General features: G+C 36.1%; 1 protein-coding gene across 1 annotated transcript in view; it reads left to right on the top strand.

Annotated features, from left to right (window-relative positions):
- LOC150107271 (putative sodium/potassium/calcium exchanger CG1090) overlaps window positions 1-24,981 on the top strand; it is a 197,313-nt gene that overhangs the window by 71,514 nt on the left and 100,818 nt on the right. The window contains exon 5 of the mRNA XM_090391766.1: window positions 15,199-15,299. Within this exon, the coding sequence (XP_090247892.1) occupies window positions 15,199-15,299 (101 nt within the window). The remainder of the gene's footprint in view (window positions 1-15,198; window positions 15,300-24,981) is intronic.

The raw sequence follows: 24,981 nt of genomic DNA, 5'->3' as shown, positions 1-24,981 counted from the left end.
ATTAAACAACATGGTCAAGGGCACTAATAATTCTTTAGCCGCTTCACGTAAGACCTGTGCCGGTATACCATCCAATCCCACAGATGTATTCATATTAAGGTTCTGTAATAGACTATTCACCTCCACTTCATTCATCACAATTCCCGTTTAAACTAATGGTTCCTTTATTTTTTCAATGTCACCACCTGGATGATATACTCTTGCAAAGTGCTTGCTCAGTAATTCCATTATATTGACTGACTCAGTGACCTCCTTACCATCGGCATTCCTTAAAATCATTCTACTGTGTACAGTTTTTTTTTTTTTTTGCTTGCAGCATATTGAAAGAACTGTTTGGGATTCTCTTTAGCTTGCATAGCTAGTTTCCTTTCATAATCCACTTTTGCTTTTTTTTTACCACACTGGTTACCCTTCTGGCCTGCGCTTTATACCATTCGTGTGCCTGCAGGTCACCTTTCTCTTTAAATTCCCTCCGCAGTTGTTTCTTTTTTTGCAGCTCAAGCTTAATGGTATTATTCATCCATTTAACCCCTACTTGTTTTACTATTCGGAACCTAGGTATAGAATCAGCCATAACCTCCTGTAAATGCTCCTTGACCACTTCCCATGCTCTATCGACATCCAGCCCTTGCAGTTTTACATGCCATGGCACTGAACCAAGCAATCTTCTAAGCTTGTCATACTTGCCAGCATGGTAATTTCACATATACCCTGTCTTAATCGAAAATTCCACACCTTTAGCCACCTCCCAGATCAAGACCTTATGATCACTCTCACCAATAGGTGACAACATGGTCATATTCATTACAGTCAAATTCTCAGATGCTGTTACCAGGTCAAGCACTCTCAAATCCCTAGTATTTTTAATTACATGCTGTCTCAGATAGTTATCCCTTAATAATTGAATAAAATCCATTTCCTTCCTCACATGTGTCCTCTCCTCTTTCCAATCAATGTTACCATAGTTGAAATCCCCCATAATAATTACCCTCCTTCCACTCATTTCATCAATTTGTTTATGCATACTATCTCCACCATCTATTCCATCACCTGGTCTATAGCAGCACCCAACTGTATATTTTGTTCTGCCATTCTCAGTCTTACACCAAATAGCCTCAAATGAGCTCTTTTCACTATCCTGCAATGCAACTTCAATTCTCCTTGGCTGCAGTTCATCATCAGCTATCATCAATAACACTCCTCCTCCCCCATTTTATTCTCTCTGTCCCTCCTAAATACACTATAACCTACACATTCTATCCCACTAACTATATCATCTTCCGTCAGCCATGTTTCACTAATGCCAATAACCTGTGGCCAGGAAGAGCAAACCAAGGTCAAAAATTCTTCCTTCTTGTTCCTAATACTCCTGGCATTAGTATACACGAAATGCAGAGGTCCCTTTTCTCCATCCCTATCTTGATGCGTTATTCTAACTATCCCATTCCGATTACTTGTCCTTAATACTGGCTCGGGTACATTATATACATTCTTATACTCAACTGTCTCACTGATGTCTGCATATCCACTTCCTCCCCCCCCCTCCCTGGTAGTTCTGGTTTCCCTGGTTATGCACATCCATTTTCATTTCATTCAGCAACACTTTTTCCAGTCTCCGCACACCAAATCCATTCAAATGCAGGCCATCCTTCTTGTATAAATTCTTTCGCCCATCAAACTCATTCCACATGTCCACGAATTCCACACCACACCGTCTGCATAACTTGTGCCTAAAGTCAGTCATTTGTGATTATGGCCCTCCTTCTAAATTCCTCTCTGTCGTACCGTGGCAACAGACTCACCATCCTAACTCTGTCACTCTTTTCTTTCACTACCTTTAACAATACTTTCAAGTCCTCTCTCATAAAAAATTTATCTAGTTTCAATTCATTCGTACCGGCCACAACTATCAATTCTTTCGCCCTCTGCTTTTGCGCTCTAATACTCTCACTTATATCCTTAAATTTCGCACCTGGTAAGTACGATTTAGTTAAACTCCCATTTATCACACCTCTTAATAATGAGTCACTATACAACACTCTTTCCTTCATTTCTGAAACTCCCACTCTTACGCTTATTTTTCCTTTTCAAACACTTGTTTATTTCCGTTAGCCGAGGCACTCTGGATAGAGTTTTGCAGGTGCTCCAGCTGCTGCTGCACAATGTGTATTACTTTGCGTAACCTAGCGATCTCACTCCTTACAAATAATTCCTCATTTTTTTCATCATTTAAACCATTTCCTCTCTCTGTATAGTTGCTTTCACTCTCTCTTTGATCACCACTTTCATTGCCATCTTGTACAACATCGCAATTCCCTATCAAGCCACTATTTTCACTCACATTCTGGCTTTCTTCAACACCAACAATCTTACGACCTGACACATACTTCAATTCCTCACTTTGCTTACACTTTCTGCACATTCTCCCACCACTATCATTTTTCATCCAAACTTCAGCCTCTTTCGGGAAAGCATACCTCCCACACATATCACACTGGACAAACTCCCTCACATTACAGTTTTTGAACAAAGGCATCGTTATTTTGGACGCCATTATCTTTCGTCGCATTGGTGCCATGTGCTATTCTATGAAACATATCATTAAAATACTAAGTTAAATAAAACGGAATTCACACCAAAATCACACAGACACGACAAGCTACCAAAAATAAACAATACTACATTAAGATTTAAACCAATATTCCAATTTTCACTCAAAATTATACTTAGCTTTCAGGAGCTCTCTGAAAACACTACACACCATCTAGCCCTCTAGCGGCCAAGACTGAATGAAATAATAAAATGTAGAAAGTATTTTACCTTGGGTATGATAAATGTTAAAAAATACCAAGCAATTTTAAACCTGGTTTTACTCCATTTCCCAAGTAAGCAAACAGACAAACAAGTCAAGTTTGCGCCTGCAAGTGATGCAAGTCTAGCTGATCCTACAGGTAGTGCAAGACCAAGGCAACTCGTGGTAAAGGTGGCATAAGCTCTGATCACTAATCTTAATATTTACCCTTAATGCCAAAACACATCTCCAAGAAGGGGATGTATGATGTTTTGTATTAAAGGCAAGGGGCCACTACCCAGACCGGTTTCGACCTTTATTGAGGTCTCATGAGGTCCTCCTGAGATTTTCATTTAATAAGGTTAAAACACCTTATGGTAACTTGTTCTGGTAAAATACTTATAAGCTCTGTATTACTAAAATCTTGGTATTTCTAGTCTAGCCTGGCTCCCACTGATGAGACCTCAATAAAAGTCGAAACCGGTCTGGGTAGTGGCCCCTTGCCTTTAATACAAAACATCATACATCCCCTTCTTGGAGATGTGTTTTGGCATTAAGGGTAAATATTAAGATTAGTGATCAGAGCTTATGCCACCTTTACCACGAGTTGCCTTGGTCTTGCACTACCTGTAGGATCAGCTAGACTTGCATCACTTGCAGGTGCAAACTTGACTTGTTTGTCTGTTTGCTTACTTGGGAAATGGAGTAAAACCAGGTTTAAAATTGCTTGGTATTTTTTAAGAAATAATAAAATAATATTTTTGTTTAATCCTTTATCCAAGTGTAAGTAAACAAAGAAAGTTTACTTGTGAAGTATCTTCACAACTAGGCTACTTATATGTATAGGCTAATGACTTCACGTTAATTGCCTTTGTATTCCATAATGCAAAGCATATACATCCTTTTGGACATGTATAATGTATTGCTGTGTATTATGGTAAGGCCACTATCCTGACTGGTTTCGATCTTTATTGAGGGTCTCATCAGTGGGAGCCAGGCCCATAGAGATACCAAGGTTGAAATAATACAGAAGTCATATACAGGTTATATATGGCAAATGTATGACTTCTGCATTTCAACCTTGGTATCTCATATGGGTCTGGCTCCCGCTGATGAGACCTTCCCATAATGCACAGCATTATATGTGTCCAAAATTATATATGCTTTGTATTATAAGATACTAACACAATTAATGTGAAGTCATTAGCCTCTATATGCAAGTAGCCTAGTTGTGAAGATATTTCATACACAAATTTGTTTGCTTACAGGTGGATAGAAGATTAAAGAAAAATATAATTTCTTGGCAACTTTTAGTCTTCATACTGTTGTCTTGAAGAACTTATATGCTGGCAATATTTTTTATAAGTAGCTTGAAATTTTTTTAAAATAAATGAATTAACTTTCAAATGTGTCCTCTTGTTTATCATCCAAAAATCCTTTAAATGGAAATCTAATATCCCAAAGAAATCATGGTTTCTTAGTATGATTTCTCATGGTTTATCAGATAAAAAACTGTTGTTTGACTGCTATGAAGCTTATTTGTGGCTTAAGCTATTCATACAATATATATATATATATATATATATATATATATATATATGAGCAGGTATCAAAACATTTCGAGACTTGGTTTGTAACACGCCAACAGATGGCAGTACAAGGCTGCATGCACAGTCACAGGGAGCACCTATCTTCATAAGTCAGTGTGCCAAAAGACATCGTCCTGTGTACATCGGGAGCTGTGCAACTGATGCTATTCTGACCATCTGCATTACCACATCTGCGATTTCATCATGGACAGCAAGTTAGAACAAAGAGCAAACATGAAATTCTGCATGAAACTGGGAAAATCTGCCACAGAGATGTTTGACATGATTCGGCAAGTTTATGGCGATGCTGCAATGAGTCTTTCAAGGTGTTTTGAGTGGCATGCGTGCTTCAAGAGCGGTTTCTTATCAATTATGGTTTCTTAGTATGATTTCTCATGGTTTATCAGATAAAAAACTGTTGTTTGACTGCTATGGAGCTTATTTGTGGCGTAAGCTATTCGTACACTATATATATATATATATATACACGAGGTGGTATCAAAAAGTTGAGAGACTAGGTTTGTAACACGCCAACAGATGGCAGTACACGGCTGCATGCACAGTCACAGGGAGCACCTACCTTCATAAGTCAGTGTGCCAAAAGACATCGTCCTGTGTACATCGGGAGCTGTGCAACTGATGCTATTCTGACCATCTGCGTTACCACATCTGCGATTTCATCATGGACAGCAAGTTATAAAAAAAGAGCATGCAGATGAAATTCTGCATGAAACTGGGCAAATCTGCCACAGAGATGTTTGACATGAATTCAGCAAGTTGACAGCAATGCTGCGAGTTGTCCGGGGTGTTTTGAGTGGCATGCTTGCTTCAAGAGCGGAAGAACATCACTAGAAGACGATGAGAGATCAGCAAGAACTTCAATGAGCTCAAACCCCAAAAATGTCGAAACCATTCGGCAATTTGTGCATGAGGATCGTCGGAGAACACTCCACAACATTGCTGCCATTGTCGGTGTGTCATACGGAACTGTTGTGTCCTGAATAAACCAAGAAAAAGAATTACCAATTTTTTATTCAGGAACAACTCTCTTTGAAAATAGGCAGAGAATGTGGTGTGTTGGCTATAAACTGGAAATGTGTATATATGTATATAACACTAAGTAAGAGTAAGAAATTATATAACAAATGAAAGAAAATTGTAAGACCTAACCTGTTATGTATAAGGGTCTGATAGAGAAATTATTTAATGTATTGAATTAATTTAAGAACCCCATTTTATGTGTCATGAGATAGCAAAATCTGTAAGCCAGAGAGAAACGCTGGGAAGAGCATGAAAACAAAAAGGTCAAGCAACCCCCACTTAAGGCTTTTTTGTTCCTGTTTCCTGACCTTTCGGATGTTGGTCCAGTCTGCACCTACGGAGAAGTTCCAGGCTGGCCGTGGAGGGTATGAGTCGTCTGCCGCAGCATATGGGATAGGGCTGGCTACTTCCTTGGACTAGGATAGCTCTGCTATATCGTGCAAGGGAAAAACCAAGTAGATGCCGTCCGTTCTGGCTAAGCTCCTGAGCCATATCGCCCTTCCCGCTGAGAATCCAGTCGTACAGTTATCGAAGGTGACCAGACGAGCAGCAGACTGAGAAGAAGCCTTGATGCCCAGACAAGGCAGAAGAAAGGAACGAGTATCATTTCAGAGATGGTAATGTAGACTCTTGTATTATATATTCACGGTTAAGGAATTGTGTGTTTTCCGAAGAACATTTGTGTAGTGGACTTATTATATGGAACTTTAGGAACTGTCTCCAGCTTGGCATAGACCCATCTTTGTTTGAGAACTGATCGTCCAAATAGAAGGGCTCTATTTAATTTGTATGAATTAATTGTGTTGTGTTAAGTGATGTAACTGGTGACCACCTGAGTGTAGAATGTGTGATAACTTGTGATGAGATAATGTTAGGTTACATATAGAGGTGGTCCAAGCAAATTTGTTCATGTATTTCATTAGTAGTAATGAACCAGAGATCTTACTAAAATTTGATTCAGATTATCTAGAAATAAGACTTTCATGTATAATTTCTTTAATTAATAAATATGTTTCTTTGTACCTGCCTGATGTGGTTTAGTATATGAATTCAAACAGCCACTCATAAAATTATTATCGAACTAAGCAGGAAGAACCCACGTGTATAATTTAACAAAGCGGACCACGACTGCATTTAAGAATATAGTGAACAGAAGTTAGATATTTACTGTAGTTTAGTTACTGTGTATCACTCTGAGAGAGCCATCCTGGATAAGAGTCTCATCTATCCTCGGTATTGGCTGGCGCAGTTAAAAAATAAATTTGTCAATGCTTATCAGGTGGACTGTCTCAGAAGATATGGTTAATGGGCACGTCTCATTCTAGGACAAAGCCCTAGGTATCCTTAGGGCTTTGTATCCTACACGTGATTAAACTTAAGAGTGGCCAAAGATTTTGCTTGTTAAAAAGGGGAAAGATTTAAGAGAACAACGAGTTAAGTATAGACTAACCTTAAAGGCTAAAAGGGACAAAATATAGAAAAAGAGTATATAACAGAACAGTCCAGGCAATTCTCACGTGGGATTTGAACATGTGCCGTGTTGCTGCCAAGTTCATCCTCAGGCTGCTTTCATGTCGAGGATCATTACCAGTGATGAAACTTGGGTATACGGATACAACCCTGAGATGAAGCAACAGTCTTTACAGTGGAAGAGCCCATCATCTCCACAACCAAAAAAAAAAGGCGAGGCAGGTCCGCAGCTCGACCAGGTGCATGCTAGTCTTTTTCAACATTCGCAGTATTGTGCATCGAGAATTCATCCTCAGGGGCCAGACCGTCAATAGCGAGTTCTACTGCCAGGTTTTAAGGCATCTGAGGGAGGACATTCAGCGAAAGTGACCAGATCTGTGGCGCACGAAAAACTGGATGCTCCACGACGACAATGCACCCTATCACTGAGCTCTCCTCACACGAGTTTCTCGCCAGAAACAACATGATCTCACTTCCGCACCCACCCTACTCGCCAGATTTGGCTCCTGCAGACTTCACCCTCTTCCCGAAGATGAAGATCCAGCTCAAAGGTCACCGTTTTGACACCATTGCGAGATCCAGAGTGAATCGCAGAAGTTGCTTGATATGCTTCGAAAAGGAGACTTCCAAGACACATTCCAGAAGTGGCAGGAGCACTGGAAGCGCTGTATTGCTTTGCAAGGTGATAGTGTGTAAACGTAGATAAATAAAGTAATTTCTCGTAAACAGGGATAGTCTCGAAACTTTTTGATACCACCTCGTATATATCTTTATCTGATCTTCAAATTAACGAACCTTCAAGTAATCGATCTTTGAATAGGTTGGGATTAGTGTGTCAAATGACTTTTGATGCAGCACCAAGTAATTGTACCTTCAGTTATCTGACCATCAAATTACTATCCTACTGTGGTTGTATAATTGAGAGATTACTGTTTGTAAAGTGAAACATTAATTACTAGTATTAATATTTTAACCTTGTCATATGGACAGTATCAAGAAAGTACATTTTCATAGCTGAAATTTCTGAAATAAAGTTTCACCACACACACACACACATCATTATTAATACTGCTTGCTAGCTTGTCATGCATTTTACAGTTTTTATAGTTCTTAGTCTTATTATACTTGTTTATTCGTATTTATTTCAAAATTTAATGCTTCATTTATTATATTATATGCCATTTTCCACATTACTGTTAGTTTACGCTGTTTGTTAGTCTCATAAGTTCAGTAATAATAGAAAAGCAACCTAAAAATAATCTAATTTGCTGCTATGAAAAGATTATCCTCTTTCAGGAACATTTAGTAATGTTTGTTTTTTTTAATCAGTATTCTTTTCAAAAGAAATATCAAATCTATAAATTTAACTTAATGGATCCATTAGCCTTTAGAGTTTTGAGTACATTTTATTTCCATTAGGCTTAGCTTTTTTATTATATAGGGGGGAGAAAGAAAAGAAACTTGGAGGTGGAATGGAAATAAATAATTTAACTTCCAAGCTTCAACAACCACCAGAAAAACTGTAATAAACCTGTCATCATTCTCACTCAAACCAGAAGCTATCAGCACACTTGGTCAGAGCCATAACTATGTTCTCACACCTAAAAAAAAAAATACCTACTTAAAAAATGATACAGGTTGATAGAGGAATTCACAACCTTCCTACCCATATGGCAAACAACATCACACTGAATGTCCTTACACAAGCAAAACCACTGAAAAGCAGCCTCCTCAGCCAGAAATTAGAAGCACTGCTAGCGATAAAGAACAACAAAATAATCAGAATTATTAAAGCAGATAAAGGAAATGACACAGTAATTTTTAACCGAAATAAGACACAGACAAATCTACCTCTCTGCTTAAGGATTTCTTCACCTACTACCCTTTAGACTGATTTTATCAACACACAGATCAGAACCTTTCACAGGCTCCTTCAAAAGGTCACATCTTGGCCAGTGGAAATCACAAATAAACTTAAATCCTACAATTCCAGCCCTCCACCCTCCTGGATATATGGACTGTCAAAAATCCACCAACAGAATGTGGCATTATGCCCAATTGCAGATGGCATTGGTTCTCTCACATACAAACTAGCTAAACATTTAGCCATGCTGTTCACCCAGTATATTGGCAACACCTTTTTGCATATTAAAACTCTGACCACTTAAAGGCCAATATAGAAAATCACACTCCAACATACTGACATACTGATCAGTTTTGCTGTCTCTTTTCACCAGTGTTCCTCTTAAGGATACTTTTTTATATAGTGAAACCTGTGGGGTATCCATAACTATAGAATAACATGTGTGCCACAGTAAATTACTTTTTTATTATGAAAATATTTCATCTTATGTATCATAAGACATCATCAGTACAACTAACAAACAACAATAGGAATTGAATTCAAAAAATAGTAGTGTGCATTCTTAAATCAGAATCCCTCTACGTAAACATTAGCATGTTCATGGATTAAAAACTGCTGGGTTTAAATTAAAATGACTTAATCTAAATTAAAATATATCAGATAAATTATTGAATACAATTGAGGATAACAATTTCCCAAATTTTTGGAATAGTGAGACAGTCATTTCAATTAAAATTAGGTCTATGAAGTAGGCTTCAGCACTTTCTTTATATAAACATTCATGTTTATATATGGATCTATGTAGTACCTTGGCATTTTGCCATTGGATCCTGTGGTTAGCATTTTCAATTCTATGTTGTGCAAGACGAGAGTTGCGAAGTTTGATAAGGCAGATGTTGTCTTGATGTTCAGAGATGTGTTTATTTATAGATCTTCCTGTTTGTCCATAGTAAGACAAGTTACACAAACATGGTACTTGGTATACACCAGCAGCATCATTAGTGAGAGTTTGTCTTTTGGAGAAGGTAGCATATTTACATAATAAAAAAGTTATTTACTGTGGCATATGCTATTCTGTAGTTAAGGATACTTGAGACTTTATCCAAGTACAATTTCCTCCTGATATATATCAGTCTTGTTGAAGTTCACCATGAACTCGTGCTATTTCACAAAAAAAAATTCTATAAACAAATAGATAGAACAATCATGGAGGCTCCACTTTCTCCTCTCCTAGCAAATTACTTCATGGATACCTTTGAAGAAGAAGTCTTCTTCTCCCACAAAGACCTATGGTTTGGCTTTGCTATGTAGATGATGTTTTCTCCTGACTGCATGGCTCTGAAGCTCATAACATCTTCTTAACACATCTTAAGAACCAGCACCCTAGGATCCCTTTCACCTTGGGGACAGGAGAACAAAAAAACAGTCTCCCCTTCGTTGACACCTCAATAACATGCCAACCTGATGAATTCTTGGTTTACAGAAAACCTATACATGCAGGCAGATACATTTACCAGCAGTCACATCCTCCCTCTCAAACAGCATTGGTATTATTAAAACTCTGTACAACAGGACAAAATTGATTAGCTCCAATAATAATGTCCTCGCCACTGAACTTAACACATTCACAACATCTTAGTCAGTGGTTACACCCCACCAAATCAAAAAAATATTAAAACCCCAAAACCATACTCTCTTCCCCTCCAGAAGACTATGCCAAATTTATTACTATCCCATATATCTATGGCACTTCAGAAAAACTAACAAAAATTCTCAAATACAACCTTGTAACTACCTACAGATCATACAAAAAATTGGCATCCCTTATCTGTTCTCCCAAAGACCAGCCAGGTGTCTTACAGATATAAGAAGCTGTAAGCTGTCCTATGGCCAAACAGGAAGGATGGCCAACATAAGAATTGCCAAACAGAAAGACTATTTCATTCAGTGAAATTATTTTTATAATGATATTACAATGTGCACTATGTATTAATCAGAATAGCTTTTAATTAATATTTCCAATATTTCAGCACAGTCAAACTGCCATCATCAGTGAACAATAAACAAATTGATGTGTACAGAGGCACTACAGGGTAAGTATGACTGAAGCAGAAACAAATTTTCTTTAGTGCTTCCCAAATTTATTGAGGTGTGGATAGTTTCTTAAGCAGATTCAATCAAGTATTGTATTTAAATTTGCTCCTGTGGAATAAGATGGCCTTTTTATCACTGCATCTTATGGTGGGTCCAAGGCATGGTCAGCAGTGATAAAAAGGCCATCTTATTCCACAGGAGCAAATTTAAATATGCAATAATACTTGATTGAATCTGCTTAAGAAACTATCCACACCTCAATAAATTTGGGAAGCACTAAAGAAAATTTGTTTCTGCTTCAGTCATACTTACCCTGTAGTGCCTCTGTACCCATCAATTTGTTTATTGTTCACTGATGATGGCAGTTTGACTGTGCTGAAATATTGGAAATATTAATTAAAAGCTATTCTGATTAATACATAGTGCACATTGTAATATCATTATAAAAATAATTTAACTGAATGAAATATTTATTTTTAAATAATTAAATATTTAGAAGACATAATTTTACATAAAAAAACTCCACATTCTTTAAAATCACTATACAGGATCTTCAGTTAAAGGGGAATGATCACTTAGTGAGCTTCATTGTGTCATCCCTTATCCCTTTTTTGTAAGTTTCCAGTAAGTGATATACTCCTTTTCAAAATTTTCTGCTCTAACATTTGTGACCTCTCTAAATGATGTCTTAAATTGAGGTGTTCTGGCTCTTTAAACAAATTGAAGGTGTAGTATGGGTTTCCCACTTTCATCCCTTTTGCTAACTTATACGTGGAATCTTTTCAATCATTATATTAAATTCTGCTTTCCTACTTCAAGCTCATTGTATGTCTGAAGTATAAAAGACTGTTTTTTTTTCATTTGATCATATGGCATGCAGGTTCTTTTAAACTTTCTACCATCCCTTAGCATATTCACTATCAAATTAGTTTTACCATCGAAGTAGGAAAAGAAGGGGTCTCTAGCCTACTTATGTTATAAGACAATCAGATGGTTCCTTCTTATTTTTAGTCTGCTATGATCCCCCTTGCCTCCCCCCACACACACAGAGGCAGAAACCTCCATGCCACTCCACATCACCACCCTGCCATAGACTTAGAATTTTCAAAATATGCCCTCAGTGCAGAGCAGATTTCATCATCAGGACCAAAACTGCATCTAGAACAGCAGGCTTTGCTTACATCATTTGAACCAAATGGGTATTAACTCCCCAAACTCCTTAGAAAGAACAATAATTCCCCCCCCTCACACACACACACACCAACCAGATTATACTCTGCCTTACATCAGAGGTACAATAGATAAACTGAGTTTGTTTTTAAAACAACTCTTATTTTGACATTCTTTGTGCTTCCTTTCTCCCATCCCTGTTCCCTATGCAGCAGCCTGCAGGGGGGAGGAGAGGAATTATCTCCTCTAGCAATCCGACAGAAATATTATTTTTCAACAAACATCCACTTAATTATGCTTTGGTTAATTCTCCTTAAGGTGTGATATTCCCATAATGGTACCAGCAGTAAGATTCTTGTAATTAGGCATGTAAAATTGTAAAGGTTAATGAACTTAAGGATTTCCTTAATATTTTCAGGTTAGCTTACTTGTACAGTAAGCAAGAGGCCACGATAAGAACAGGTGTTGGATTAAATGATTGGGTTCAGGCAGGCAAGGGAGTTATGCATGAAGACAATGCACTGGATAAGATGAAGACAGAAATTAGGACAGGCAGCAGATGATTAGTAAGTAGAGATACTAATCATCACAGATAAGATCTGTATCAACAGTATCTCTACTGTTGATACAGATCTTATCTGTGATGATTTGGAAAGAATTTAAAGTCCTTAATGGAGTTAATGAGAACCACAAGAGCAATGGACTTAAGCTCTCTAGTAAGACAAAAAATTATGGTTCTTGAAGAAAGTATACAGAAAACATCCTGAAAAACAAATATACCTTAATGGCGAAATGAGATGCGAGTATCTGGGATCCATTATTAATGTGAAGAATTGCTGTTAAAAAGACATAAGAAGATGATAAGGAATGGCTAGGACAATGATTAGAGACTTATTAAAGTCCAGAACAATAGCTGTCATTGTGGGAAATAAGTTGAGGATTATGGATGCAGCTGCATTTTTCAGTAGCTTCTTTTTGATGTGATACTTGGATTCTGAAGAAGTCTGATAAGAAATGGATAGCTGTTTTTGAGATGGGGTTATAGGAAAACTGTTATAACACTACATCTCAAAAACAGTTATCCTTTTCTTGAAAGGCAAATTAGTGGCTCCTAGAAAGAATTGGTAAGACTTACAGATCCTTAAGCATTGACAGAAGAAAGCTGAAATACTTTGGATACTTTGAAAGAATGGAAGGAAGACCTCAAAACAGCAACAGAAGGTATTCCTGGGAAGGGCTGTGTGGCTGTGCAGCATCTGCTGATCTCTAATGAAATTATGGTATGGTATTAGATGGGTTGATGATCTTCTGTATTAAATGTTACTTAATGCATCTTGTTTAATTCATATAATTTAAAATATAATAGTGACATGTAAGCAAATTTTCATATTCCTAATGATGTCCTGTTTTTGAGCAAAGGGCTTTATTTATTATTACGTATTTAATTTCATGAATGAATCCCTGAAGTCTTTATTCTTTCATGCTGTCTCAGTAGATGGGACAGTAAATTTTATCAGTGGTTATACAAATTGTATCTTTTTTTTTTATTTCTTTATAACTTTTCAATATGACAAAAAATAAAATAAATAAATAAATAAATTCTCCCCCAAATTGTTGTAACAGATTCATATCTTATTTAGGAAATGCATAAACTTTCAGCTAGAGTTAAGAAAGAGGAAAGATGACTTTTTGAACATTTGAACTAAGAAATTGCAAAAAAATTCATCATAATAGCATTAATCAATAATAATATATGAATAAATATAGATTTTTCACTCAATTATTTTATTATTATTATTTATTTATTTTTTTTTTGCCATTTTAAACATACTGAATAGGTTTAAAAAAATATGCAAACAAGGAAACCAGTTTAGTCATCACTAAAAATAACTGTAGACTTAACCATCCCAGTAACAAATTGCTTTCATGACTGTTGTTCCAAATCAGTAATTTATTCTTACCTACTAATGTGGTCAAAGAAAAAATTGCCTCAATTGGGCTGGCAATTTCCAGACAATTAATAACTAGAAAAAAATAGTTTCTACTTCTGAAGAAAAGCAACTGGAGTGTTAAAAAAAATTTTTTTTTCTTGCATCAGTGAAGCTTTCTTCATATCCAAAATATTTTTCTATTTGAATATCAACAATGATTCAATTAAAATTATTTAGACAGTTTTCCTAAAGTGTAGCTTATTACTGGTCCTTGGAAATTTACTGGTCCTCAGAAAATATAAAAATGAATATTTGTGAGCATTTGCTAGAGAAAATTGAGTTATAAATAATTTAAAAGAATTAAATGAGAGAAATGCATAACTATTGTTTATTCAAGTTTAATAACATGCATATACATATAGAAAATACACACACACATGGTCTGAGCCCATTGCCTAACCAGTATCATATACCAGTAAAAATGTCAGATATTTTTACTGGAATTCTTCCTTAATTCAGCAAACTACATTTAGTAATCTACTGTTTATCTGACCCTTCAATTATCAGAATGGCAAGTTCTGATAATTGAAGTACAATTATATGGTGCTCTGCCAGATAGTCAGTTGATATCCACAGTCTTCATTGTTAGTGTTTTGTTAAGTCATCTTGGCTGTTTGGTATGTCCAATATACCTTTGTGCATGCACAGGAGCTTATGTCTTTATGTTTTAACCAGCCACAAAAATACTTGATTTAAAATTAGCTCAGCTTTAAATACAACAACATAACAGGTGTGTATGTGGGGTGGGGGCTAAAATGACATCAAAATGGGAAATGACCGAGCTGAGCTGCTCTTCAGAGCACTGAAGGTAGGAAATGCATGGCCCATTCATTGATGAGGCATCACTGGATATTTTCCAAAATCAGAAAATTGGATTCACTGCCATATCAGTGAATCTAATGTCATTAATTATGAAATATTAGAAAGTAAACCATTGACAACAAGGATCTTCTACATCACAAAATACCAAAGCTTATTCGACTTGTATATTTGATTTTTTTAATGTAATATTTATGAGAAATTGCAACAAAAGGATTTATCATACCCAATAAATTTGACAATATGTTTCTTTTTGTATGCTAAAATTCTGCAATTACAGTTAGCAATATTTATGATACACATGCATACATAAATTGAATTTAATTATTTTAATTCTTGTTTTACTTATTTTTGCATTCTTTTCCACAGACAGTATTTTTGAACTGCTGGCCCATGTTTCGAGATTCAGTTTTCTATCTTATTAGTGTTCTTGTTTTACTCTTTACACTTTATGATGAAAAAGTGACTTGGTAAGTATTACTATACGATGTACATCATAAAAAATATATATATGTGTATATAACTATTGCCTTCAACACCTTGCCCAGAATCAGCAATTGAAGTAATTTAACATGATTTGGCTTTAGATTCCATGATCAGAAGCATACTGAATGAGCAAAAAATTAACACACATTTCCAGGATTCAGAGATTTATGACATGACTAAATCAATAAGTAAGCAAGTAGAATGAGTCAGTAATATGATTGTACTTGAATGGTTTTGGTATCAGACAAAACCATTCAAATGTGAATTATCAAGAAAACTAGATACTGGGTGGCTGCATGAAAGCGTGGAAGTATGCATTAAATTAAGTTGTAGAAATCTTGAGTGTATTGTGAAAGAAAGGATGATAGCTAGTTTGTTAGGGATGACCCAATGAAATGCAGGCGTGGTGTTGTCAAGAAAGAAGAGTTAACTGTGGAAATGAGGAAGATAGAATGTAATGGGTTGTTTAGAGAGGGCAGACAAGAAGAGCTGAAGAAATCCAACCAGGATAGAAATCTCTAGTGGTGGCAGTAGGAGTAAGACAGGGAATAGGTTTGAGTCTGTTAGCAGGACAGAATACACAATGGGGTGATGATACCGACCTGAATCATCCAAAGAGGACTGTGAACTGAATAGACAAATAAATATGGATACATGGAGGACTATCATTATGGGGGATTTTATATAATGGGATACAGATTTGGAAGGTGGGAAAAAATAAATTTATAGAATTACTCGTGGATAATTAAGGAAAGCAGCACATGATAGAAGGGACTCGTGCTACAAGAACATTTGCTAGTAATGGCATCAGAAAATCTGTCTATAAATGAGTTGACCATTATACCTCCATTTGGTGAGAGATCATATATTTTGATTTGGTAAGTAACAGTGAATGCATTGAAAAATGAAATAGTGCATGAGAATTAGCCAAAAGGCACTTAACTCTTTAACTCTTAAGTGCCTTTTAAGAGTTAAGAGACACTTTAAAGCAAAAGCCACACACATACACATATTGTGGATCCAATGGTACTATGAGAGGAGTGATGATGAGACTCTGGAGCACTATAAAGAGTAGGGAGGGATCAGCAATGGTGAGAAAGATGTAATCAGATTATAGGTATTATTTCTGGGAAAATTCCCATGTTTTTACTCTAAGTAAATATTATTTTTATCCCCCATGAGCTCTGAAGACAACGCACTGTCGAAATGGCTCACACCCCGTTCTCCCGCCCCTGATCTTATATATAATATCCTTCTCCTTTTCCAAAAATTTCCATGTTCACCCCATCCCAAAGTATTCTCTGCCCACCTTTAATAATTTAAAAAAGATAAAAAAACCTAGGTTTTCAAAAAAGTTCGCATACCTCTTGCCCCACCAATAATTCTCCTACATCTCTCACCCCTCCCCCTCCATTCAGTCATACTTCCTTCCTTCAACAATGAATGTATATTGTCATACGCTTGGATGCCACTGAAAAAGAAGATATCCAGCAACATCTCACAAAGGTATGTTTGTTTTTTTTCTTCCTATACATTCTTCATACATCTGTCCATATAAAACATCAGTAATGCCCTAAAATTTAAGTGAAAAGGCATTGACATTATTAAAAAGGGTACTCTTAAACAAAAATAGGCTAAATAGCCATAAAAATAATAATGTAATCAGATTATTAAAAAGAAGTTAGCTGAACAGGCTGAAGGAAATCAGAGAGAGAGAGAGAGAATTTTATCGGTATGCCACAAAAAAAAAAAAGGAATAACTACTAGGGAGGAATAACCTTAGTGAATGTGGATAATAGGAAAGTGTTAGATATGCAAGAAATAGCTGAGTTGTTAAAGTGTCCACTTTAGTAAGATATATATTCTGGGCAAACCCATAATATGCTGTGGATGCTGGAGAGGAACGGAATGAAAGTACAGAGGTAAATGAGTTAGATGTATGCAAACTGTTACAAACAAAGTGATTGGATTGGATTGGAGATCAGCAAGGTTGCTGAAGGAATGTGTAGAGCTAGCAATGTGTTCTGATCTCACAGATTTATATTGCAGACACAAGTGAGATACTGCAGCTTATGCATGTTGAAGGAAGAATTTGGGATCATCATGGAAGCTGACTTATTGGTGTGATTAAGAAGCATGTGAGGCCCAGGTTTTTCTCTTGGTGTGTGTTGAGCATGTGGAATAGGCTGCCATTAGATGGCTTTGTTAAATGTGTTCAGGGAGAGATAAGATAGGTATTTAAGTAAATGAGCCCTCTCTTGATGAGTCCTTGAAGGAGCATTCATAATAATAATAATTCTTTTGTTATTACATAAGTTTTCTATGAGGGAACATTTTTAATTTGATACAAAACATTTCTGCTATCAGCCATTTTGTTGGCAGCTCATGTTCATTTCAAACTTCATTTCAGTCATCTGAACAGTTTACTGAGTTTTGTCATTTTTAGTGTTGTTACTATTTGCATGTTATAGCTCAGACCAAGCAGTTAAAAATGTTTGAATTTGTATTCATTATTTTAATGGATTTTGATTAAAATGTAAAAATTTTAATTTTCACATTTTATTGTTAATGAAATAGAGTAATCTCTCAATTATGTGACTTTCAAATGAATGTACCTTCAATTAACTGACTCATGAATGGATTAATGTGTCAAATGACTTCTGATATATCATCACGCAATTATACCTTCATTTATTTCACAAAAAAAATTGCTCTCCTACCATGGTTGGATAATTGAGAGATTACTATGTGCAGTAATACTTTCTGGTCCAGGAGACTTATGTTAAAAAAGAAGAAAAAGGGGGAATAATATATAGTAAACATAAAATCCTACAAAATGACATTTTTAGTCTATTAGTAGTAGTAGTAGATCTCCATGGAGTCAGACTCATCATGTATGGCCCTCCATCACACACAGTTCATCATACCATGACTTGAATGCATTCACTGTCTTCACACTCACCACACTTCAGGCAATGCATTCTGACCACCCATAACTCTCCATACAAAAAACCTACTACTCACTTCCTTTGCTCACACCCTCCTTATACAGATTCCAAGGATGACCTCTTGTTCTTCCCCTGTCTCCACCCATTCTATGAAAAATCTGATCCACATTAATCTGGTAATAACTCCTTACCAACTTATATGTCTCGATCATGTCTACCCCTCATCCTTCTGTTCACGAAACTCTGCAATTTGCATTCCCTATCTCTTCATCCTTTTAAAAACTTGATAACCAGATCTGCACACAGTAATCCATATGTGGTCTGATCAAAGCCTTATACAAAGGAATCATAACATCCTTATTCCTAATGTCAGTGTTCACATCAGTCTCATCAAACACAGTACTGTCTTCTCAGTTTTAGCAAAATGTCTCCAAAATCTCAGGTTCTTATCCACCATCTCCCTTTGATCCCTCATCTCCTCTGAGATATCCCCACCAATCTTACGCTCTACATCCTATCTATGCTTTTCAAACTTTAAAACCTTACACTTCACTACGTTGAACTGATAGTCATTTGCTCATTCAGAGAGTCTATTCAGATCCCCTTGCAAGGCTACAACATCCATTGTACTCCTCATAGTTCCCAACTTTGTATTATCTGGAAACAACTGTATATCACCTTTCATGTCACCTTCCCAATATCACTTACATACAAATTAAACAATTATGGACCCAAAACAGACCCCTGCAGCACCACTGGTGACCTTTCTCCTCTGGGATATCGCTTCCCATACACAAATTGCTGATACCTATCAGACAGCCAATCTCTAGTCCAATGCACTAATATGCTATCCAAACCCCCATTTGTTCCACTTTAATTGCAGCTTGTCATGTAGCAGTCTATTAAAGGCTTTAGCAAAATCTAAATATACCACCATGTATTCTTCCTCTTTATCCAATGCACCTATCACCTTGTTTTAAGTAAGTAAATTGCTAAAACACGACCTTTCTTTATCAAACCCATGTTGTCCCTCAAACACTCTCAAACAGAATGTTTGATGGACAACATGGATCAACCTGAATCTTGGTTCTCACTAGCCTCTCTAATGCTTTTACCACAAATCTGGAGAAACAGATTGGCCTATAATTCTAAGAATTAGTCTTATCACCCTATAATATCACCTTGAATATCACCCTATTTATGAAGTGGAACAATTTTGCCCTCTTTCCACTCCTTTGGAATTTGGGCAAAGTCTAATACTCAAAGAGGTAAGTTAAAGCTGTTAAAACACACAGTGATATACCATCAAGCCCTGTGGCTTTATTTACATCAAGTTTACTCAATTCTTCATATACCTTCTGCTCACTCACTATCAATGGCTACTTCTTCTTTCCCACTGCTCTCAATATTTGCACGATGAGGATGAAATACCTTTATGAACTGCTCATTCAGTGTCTCTGCTATATCTTCCTCAGTGGTTATCAATCTGCTGTTCTCTCCAACTAGTATAATTTTTCCATAATCATTCTTTTACTGGTCACTCAAAAAAATTCCCTAGGATTTCTTTTGGCCCATTAGCTAACTGCTCGTCATACTGTTCTTTTGCTACCCTTACCATGCATAAGGGTAGCAAAAGTTAGCTCTCTTGCTTGTGCTTTGTACTCCTCATGCAACTGACTGTCACTACCACTCATCTTATTCTACATTCTACCTCCATAATGCTTTTTTTCAAACTGCATGCTTCACCTCTTCATTCATCCATTTCATATTCATCTTATTTGACCTCTTGACCTCTGGAATGCATTCAGACATTGTGCATGCTAGACAGTTCTTGAATAGGTCCCAAGCAGCACTGATCTTCTTTCCTTCCAATTCTTCACTCCATGATATAGATGCAAGCTGTTTAATCACCTTATTCCTCTGCTGCTATCAACAGCACCCCCCCCCCCCCGTGTATCCTGCCTATCTTCATGAAAAGCACATTTTTCCATCCATTTCTCTATAGCTGACAGGAAGCTGATAACATTCTGACAGAAATAGAGCATATCTCTATTTCTGTCAGAATGTTATCCTCATCTAACTATGTCTCACTTATTCCTACAATTTTTGGGTGAATATACTCTATTAATGCTACAATTTCATTTATTTTATTTTGAATACTTCTGGCATTTGTAAGCTTGCATATTAGATTATTATTTCTGGTTCTGTAACATGCCTCTCCCACCCCACTCCTCAGATGTGACTCCTCCATACCCCTCCTTTGGCCGCTCGTTTCTATCATCACTAATCTTGCACCTCCCTCAGACCTGTTTATTTCTTCCACATCTCTGGTCATTCTAATCCTGTGTTGTGTTGTACACACATCTCCATCCTGTATCCATCATCCACTCTTCTCATGCAGTGTCTCCCTGCCCACCTTATCTCCCTATTTGTCTTGTGTTCCTTCTCTCTCATTCTCCTCACTCATGATACTTGCCTCTGCATCCACAAGCTCTCCTACTCTACTTACCTGCTCTTCCACATCACCTCTTGCTTCTTCAGGTCTTCCATTCACTTCAGTCATCACTCTCTCTTGCAGCAACAGTTTCTCTAGTTGACTCACACCATATCCGTTCAAATGCAGCCCACCTCTTATATATTAGCACCATCTGTACCTCAAATTCATCCCACAAATTTATAAAATGAATTCCTTTCTCTTCACAGATCTCAGCTAGCATCCCATTCATAATTCTCGCTTGTCATCTCATCACTATCATACCTAGGCAACACGCTGACTACCTTTCCTACCATACTGTTATCTTTACTCTCCTCAGAAACCTGATATCCACCCTTACGTTCTCCTTGTTGCCGTATTTGTACATCGTACTGCATATTTGTCTCTCAATTCTACTTTTTATAAAAAAAAAAAAAAAAAAAAAACATGATTGGAGGCATAGGATCAACCACCCTATCCTCGTATAATGGTTGCAGTTATAAGGAATAGAAGCCCTGATCACTGTAAAGATAAACGAGGGAAAGATTAAGAAAGAAAGAGAGAATAAAATGATTATATTGTAAGTCTGAGTTATCAGTTAACCTATGTAGGTTACCTAGCAGTTGTTAATATTGCACCTATTAGAATGCTAAACAAGCATTTAGTGTCCATCTCACAATAGCAAACTCATAGAAACCACATGAATTGTTTGCTATCGTGAATTTTTTTTTAGAATATATAACTATGGAAATTTGGTTGGGACATTTCATAATTTTTTATAGTGAGTGAGCTTATTATAATGGGATTTGCTGTAGTGAGAGTTGGTTATCAAGCTAACTATAATTGAAACATTAATTAAATGAAATTTATTGATTAATCAATGAGTTCAATTACATTTGTTAATGAAATATTATATATAGTAATTAGTTAGCAGTACAGTTGATTGCAGAACATCCCCCCCCCCCAGAATCATTCTAATTGGTATCTGGAAATTTTAATGACATACCACAAATTAAATATATATATATAAAAAGGCCATTAAAATTGCCAAATTAATTTCTTATTTTTGCAACTTTATTATATTATTTATATTATTATTTAGAGAGGCCACATATCACTTGCATCAAACGTCATACCTTTTCTTGAATTCATTTACACTACCCACTCACAACCTCCAAAGGCAAGCCATTCCAGTCATGCACTACTCTTTGAGAGAAAAATCTAGCTCCCCCCCCCCTTCTTTGACTGCATTCATTCTCAACTTCCAAGGATGTTCTCTTCCCACCCTACATAAAATTCCATCTACTGGTATCCTGTATGATTCTTTCACCATATAAAATTGCATATAGGATTTATATGATTGCATATATTTATATGCAATCATATAAATCCTCTTTCTCCTGTTTTCAGGAGAAAGATGATTTTGTAGTGTCTGTAGTCCACAAATTCTCAATATGTATTCCAAAATCGTGATATCTTCTTTAACATTCTCCTTTGCACACTCTCTCCACTGTATCAGCATCACCACAAAAACCAGACCCGTGCACATTAGTCCAAGTGAGGTTGCATCGAGTCCTAAAGAGACAAAAGCACTTCCTTATCCTTACATGTTTAGGTTCATTCAGCATTGCAATTATCCTCTGAGTTGTATTTGTAATCATTGCTATATGGCCCTTGATTTCAACTTCCTGTCTGCTAAAACTTCAAAATCCTTAGCCTGATCAGCTTCTTTAGCATAATCCCACCAATATAATATTGGATTATTATTTTTATGGATATATAGAATACTTGCGTTTAGGAGTGCCCCTTTTTTAAAATGTCATTGGCTTTTTACTCAAATATTAGGGCATTACTGATGTGTTATAAAAACCAATATATGAAGAATAATATAGGAGGAAAATTTGGACATACCTTATCCTGGTGATATGCATTCATCTGCTGTTAAGCTGTTGAAGGAAGGGGGGTTTGGGAAAAGTGGGGGTAAAGCAATGTGGAGGAATTATTTGGAAAAACCTGGGTTTTTGTATATGTATAATATTATTATTGTTAAGGGTGGGTAGAGAGTGCTTTTGGGAGGGGGAGGTGAGAGAAGGATCTGAAATTAGAAACTGTTATTTGGGGAAGAGGAAGGATTGATGGGAATCAATCCTTCCTCTTTTCCCATCAACTGGTATCTACTAATAACATAATGACCATACATAAAATAAACAGCAGGTCATCTGATTTTCTCGTTAGTTATTACTTGAAGTACTCTGCTAAGGAGTACATTACTTCCTTTGAAATAAACAATCTGTTTACTTGGAGACCATTTTTGCAAACTTGAAAAAAAAAAAAAATAGATAGTAGAAAAGAATTATACTTAACTGAAACAGAAGTCAGGATTACTTATATTTAAGAACAATGTTTACTTATAAATACCAAATTGATTGAATGAAGAAATAAGTAAAGAATTTTAAATCTTTAAATCATAGTGCTTAATTTTTGAGCCTTGTGACATATTCTGCTTAAGAACATCTTTAAATATATTTTTTTTTTTACTTTATGTATAAAAATATATAGTGATTTATTTTTCTATTTTTATTTATTTTTTATTTCTCTTGCTGTGCTTCATGATTTATTTCACTTAAATTTTTTTTTTGTGAAGCAGTCATACAAACTATTCCATAAATAGTTCGTTCTGCTATCTCTTCAGGTATAGTCATATTATGCAATAAAAAACAATTAGGAAGTTCAGTTACACTCCTCATATCAACAACTATACTACAATTGACCATACTATACTCATAAAAAAGAATTATTTTCTCCCAGTATTATTTTTGACAACACTCAAATTTCCAGACAATTTAAGATTTCTCTTCTTGGAATTCTGACGTCAAACCTCTCCTGGCATAAACACATCACAACCAATTGCATCCTCAGCTTCTAAAAAACTAGGATTCACCCCTAAACAGCTGTTAACCTTATACAAATCCACCCAGCTATTGAATACTGTTCTCGCTCACATATGGGGTAGGGCCCCTAAAATCTCCCTCGAAATGCTTGACTCAATACAGAGGAGAGCAATTAGACTTGTTAATGACCCACCTCTTACCAACTTACTCCCCCCACTTTTGCACAGATGTTTGGTTTCTGCAATATGTGTATTCTACAAATATTTCCATGGGAAATGTTCATCTAAAATAGCATCAATAATTCTCCCACTTAGTACTAAGCTCGTTGGAACACTTGCAGCTGCCTCTCAACATCCCTTCACAGTGTACCTTGAAACCCCACAGAACAAATTTTTTTTCCACCCTCCTCCATCTCTGCAACTTCTGTACTGTGGAACGATCTTCCCCCTGTTGTGCTTCCCGAATAATACAATATACAGTCATTTAAATCAAGTGCAAACAAGTTTCTCTTTTTTCAACCCACTACCCATACACAGTACTAATGTACTATAGGTTGATCAACCAACCTCTTGTGTATGGTCTCAACATAAAATAAATAAAAATAGTTCATAATGATGCATTTGACAGCTAGAACATTCTGGCAACACTTGGAATGCAGTTTCAAATTTAATTTGTTTTGAAAGTTACATTTATTTTTCATGGCACAAATCAGTTTATCAATTGCAGAGATGTTAATCAAGTTGCATCAGCTTATAATATCATAATATTTTGCATTATTCTTTGTCATGCAGTCATTGGTTGGAAAGATCAGTAAAAATTTTCAGTCCTGTCTTGGACTTTAACCACACAAGAAATCAAGGCTATCAGTGATGATGATGATCAAACATCATCACCGTATAGTATTATATGTAATGCATAATACTTCATAGTATAAAGAGAAATGCATTGGGCTTATGTGGCCACAATAATATAAAAATGAAACCAACTAGTTTTGGCACAGATATTTGATATTATTATGGCAAACAAAACCAATGTATTTCTCTTTATAATTGATTTTTACTGGTCAGAAGTCTGCATATTCATCAGTATTAGACATAATAATATCAAATATCTGTATTAGATGTAAAAATTGACATGATTTCTTACAATAATAAATGATAGCAAGAGAATGCATTATTAATCTCTTATCAACAATTTTCCTCCAAATTAGTCTGTTATTTGCAAGCACTCCAATATTGTCATATCTAACATTTTGTGCTTCTATGGCACTTCTGACTGAATCAATCCACCTAGACCTAGGTCTTCCTCTTGGTCTCTTTCCTGCCATCTTGGCATCGAATGCCTGTTTTGCTAA

Source organism: Typopeltis vanoorti, chromosome 4 (genome assembly GCF_054136105.1).
Source record: "Typopeltis vanoorti isolate ZY-2024b chromosome 4, IOZ_Tvanoo_1.0, whole genome shotgun sequence".
NCBI classification, from domain to species: Eukaryota; Metazoa; Arthropoda; class Arachnida; order Uropygi; family Thelyphonidae; genus Typopeltis; species Typopeltis vanoorti.
Note: the sequence above shows the minus strand (reverse complement) of the source record. Positions and strands in the feature narration are given on the sequence as shown.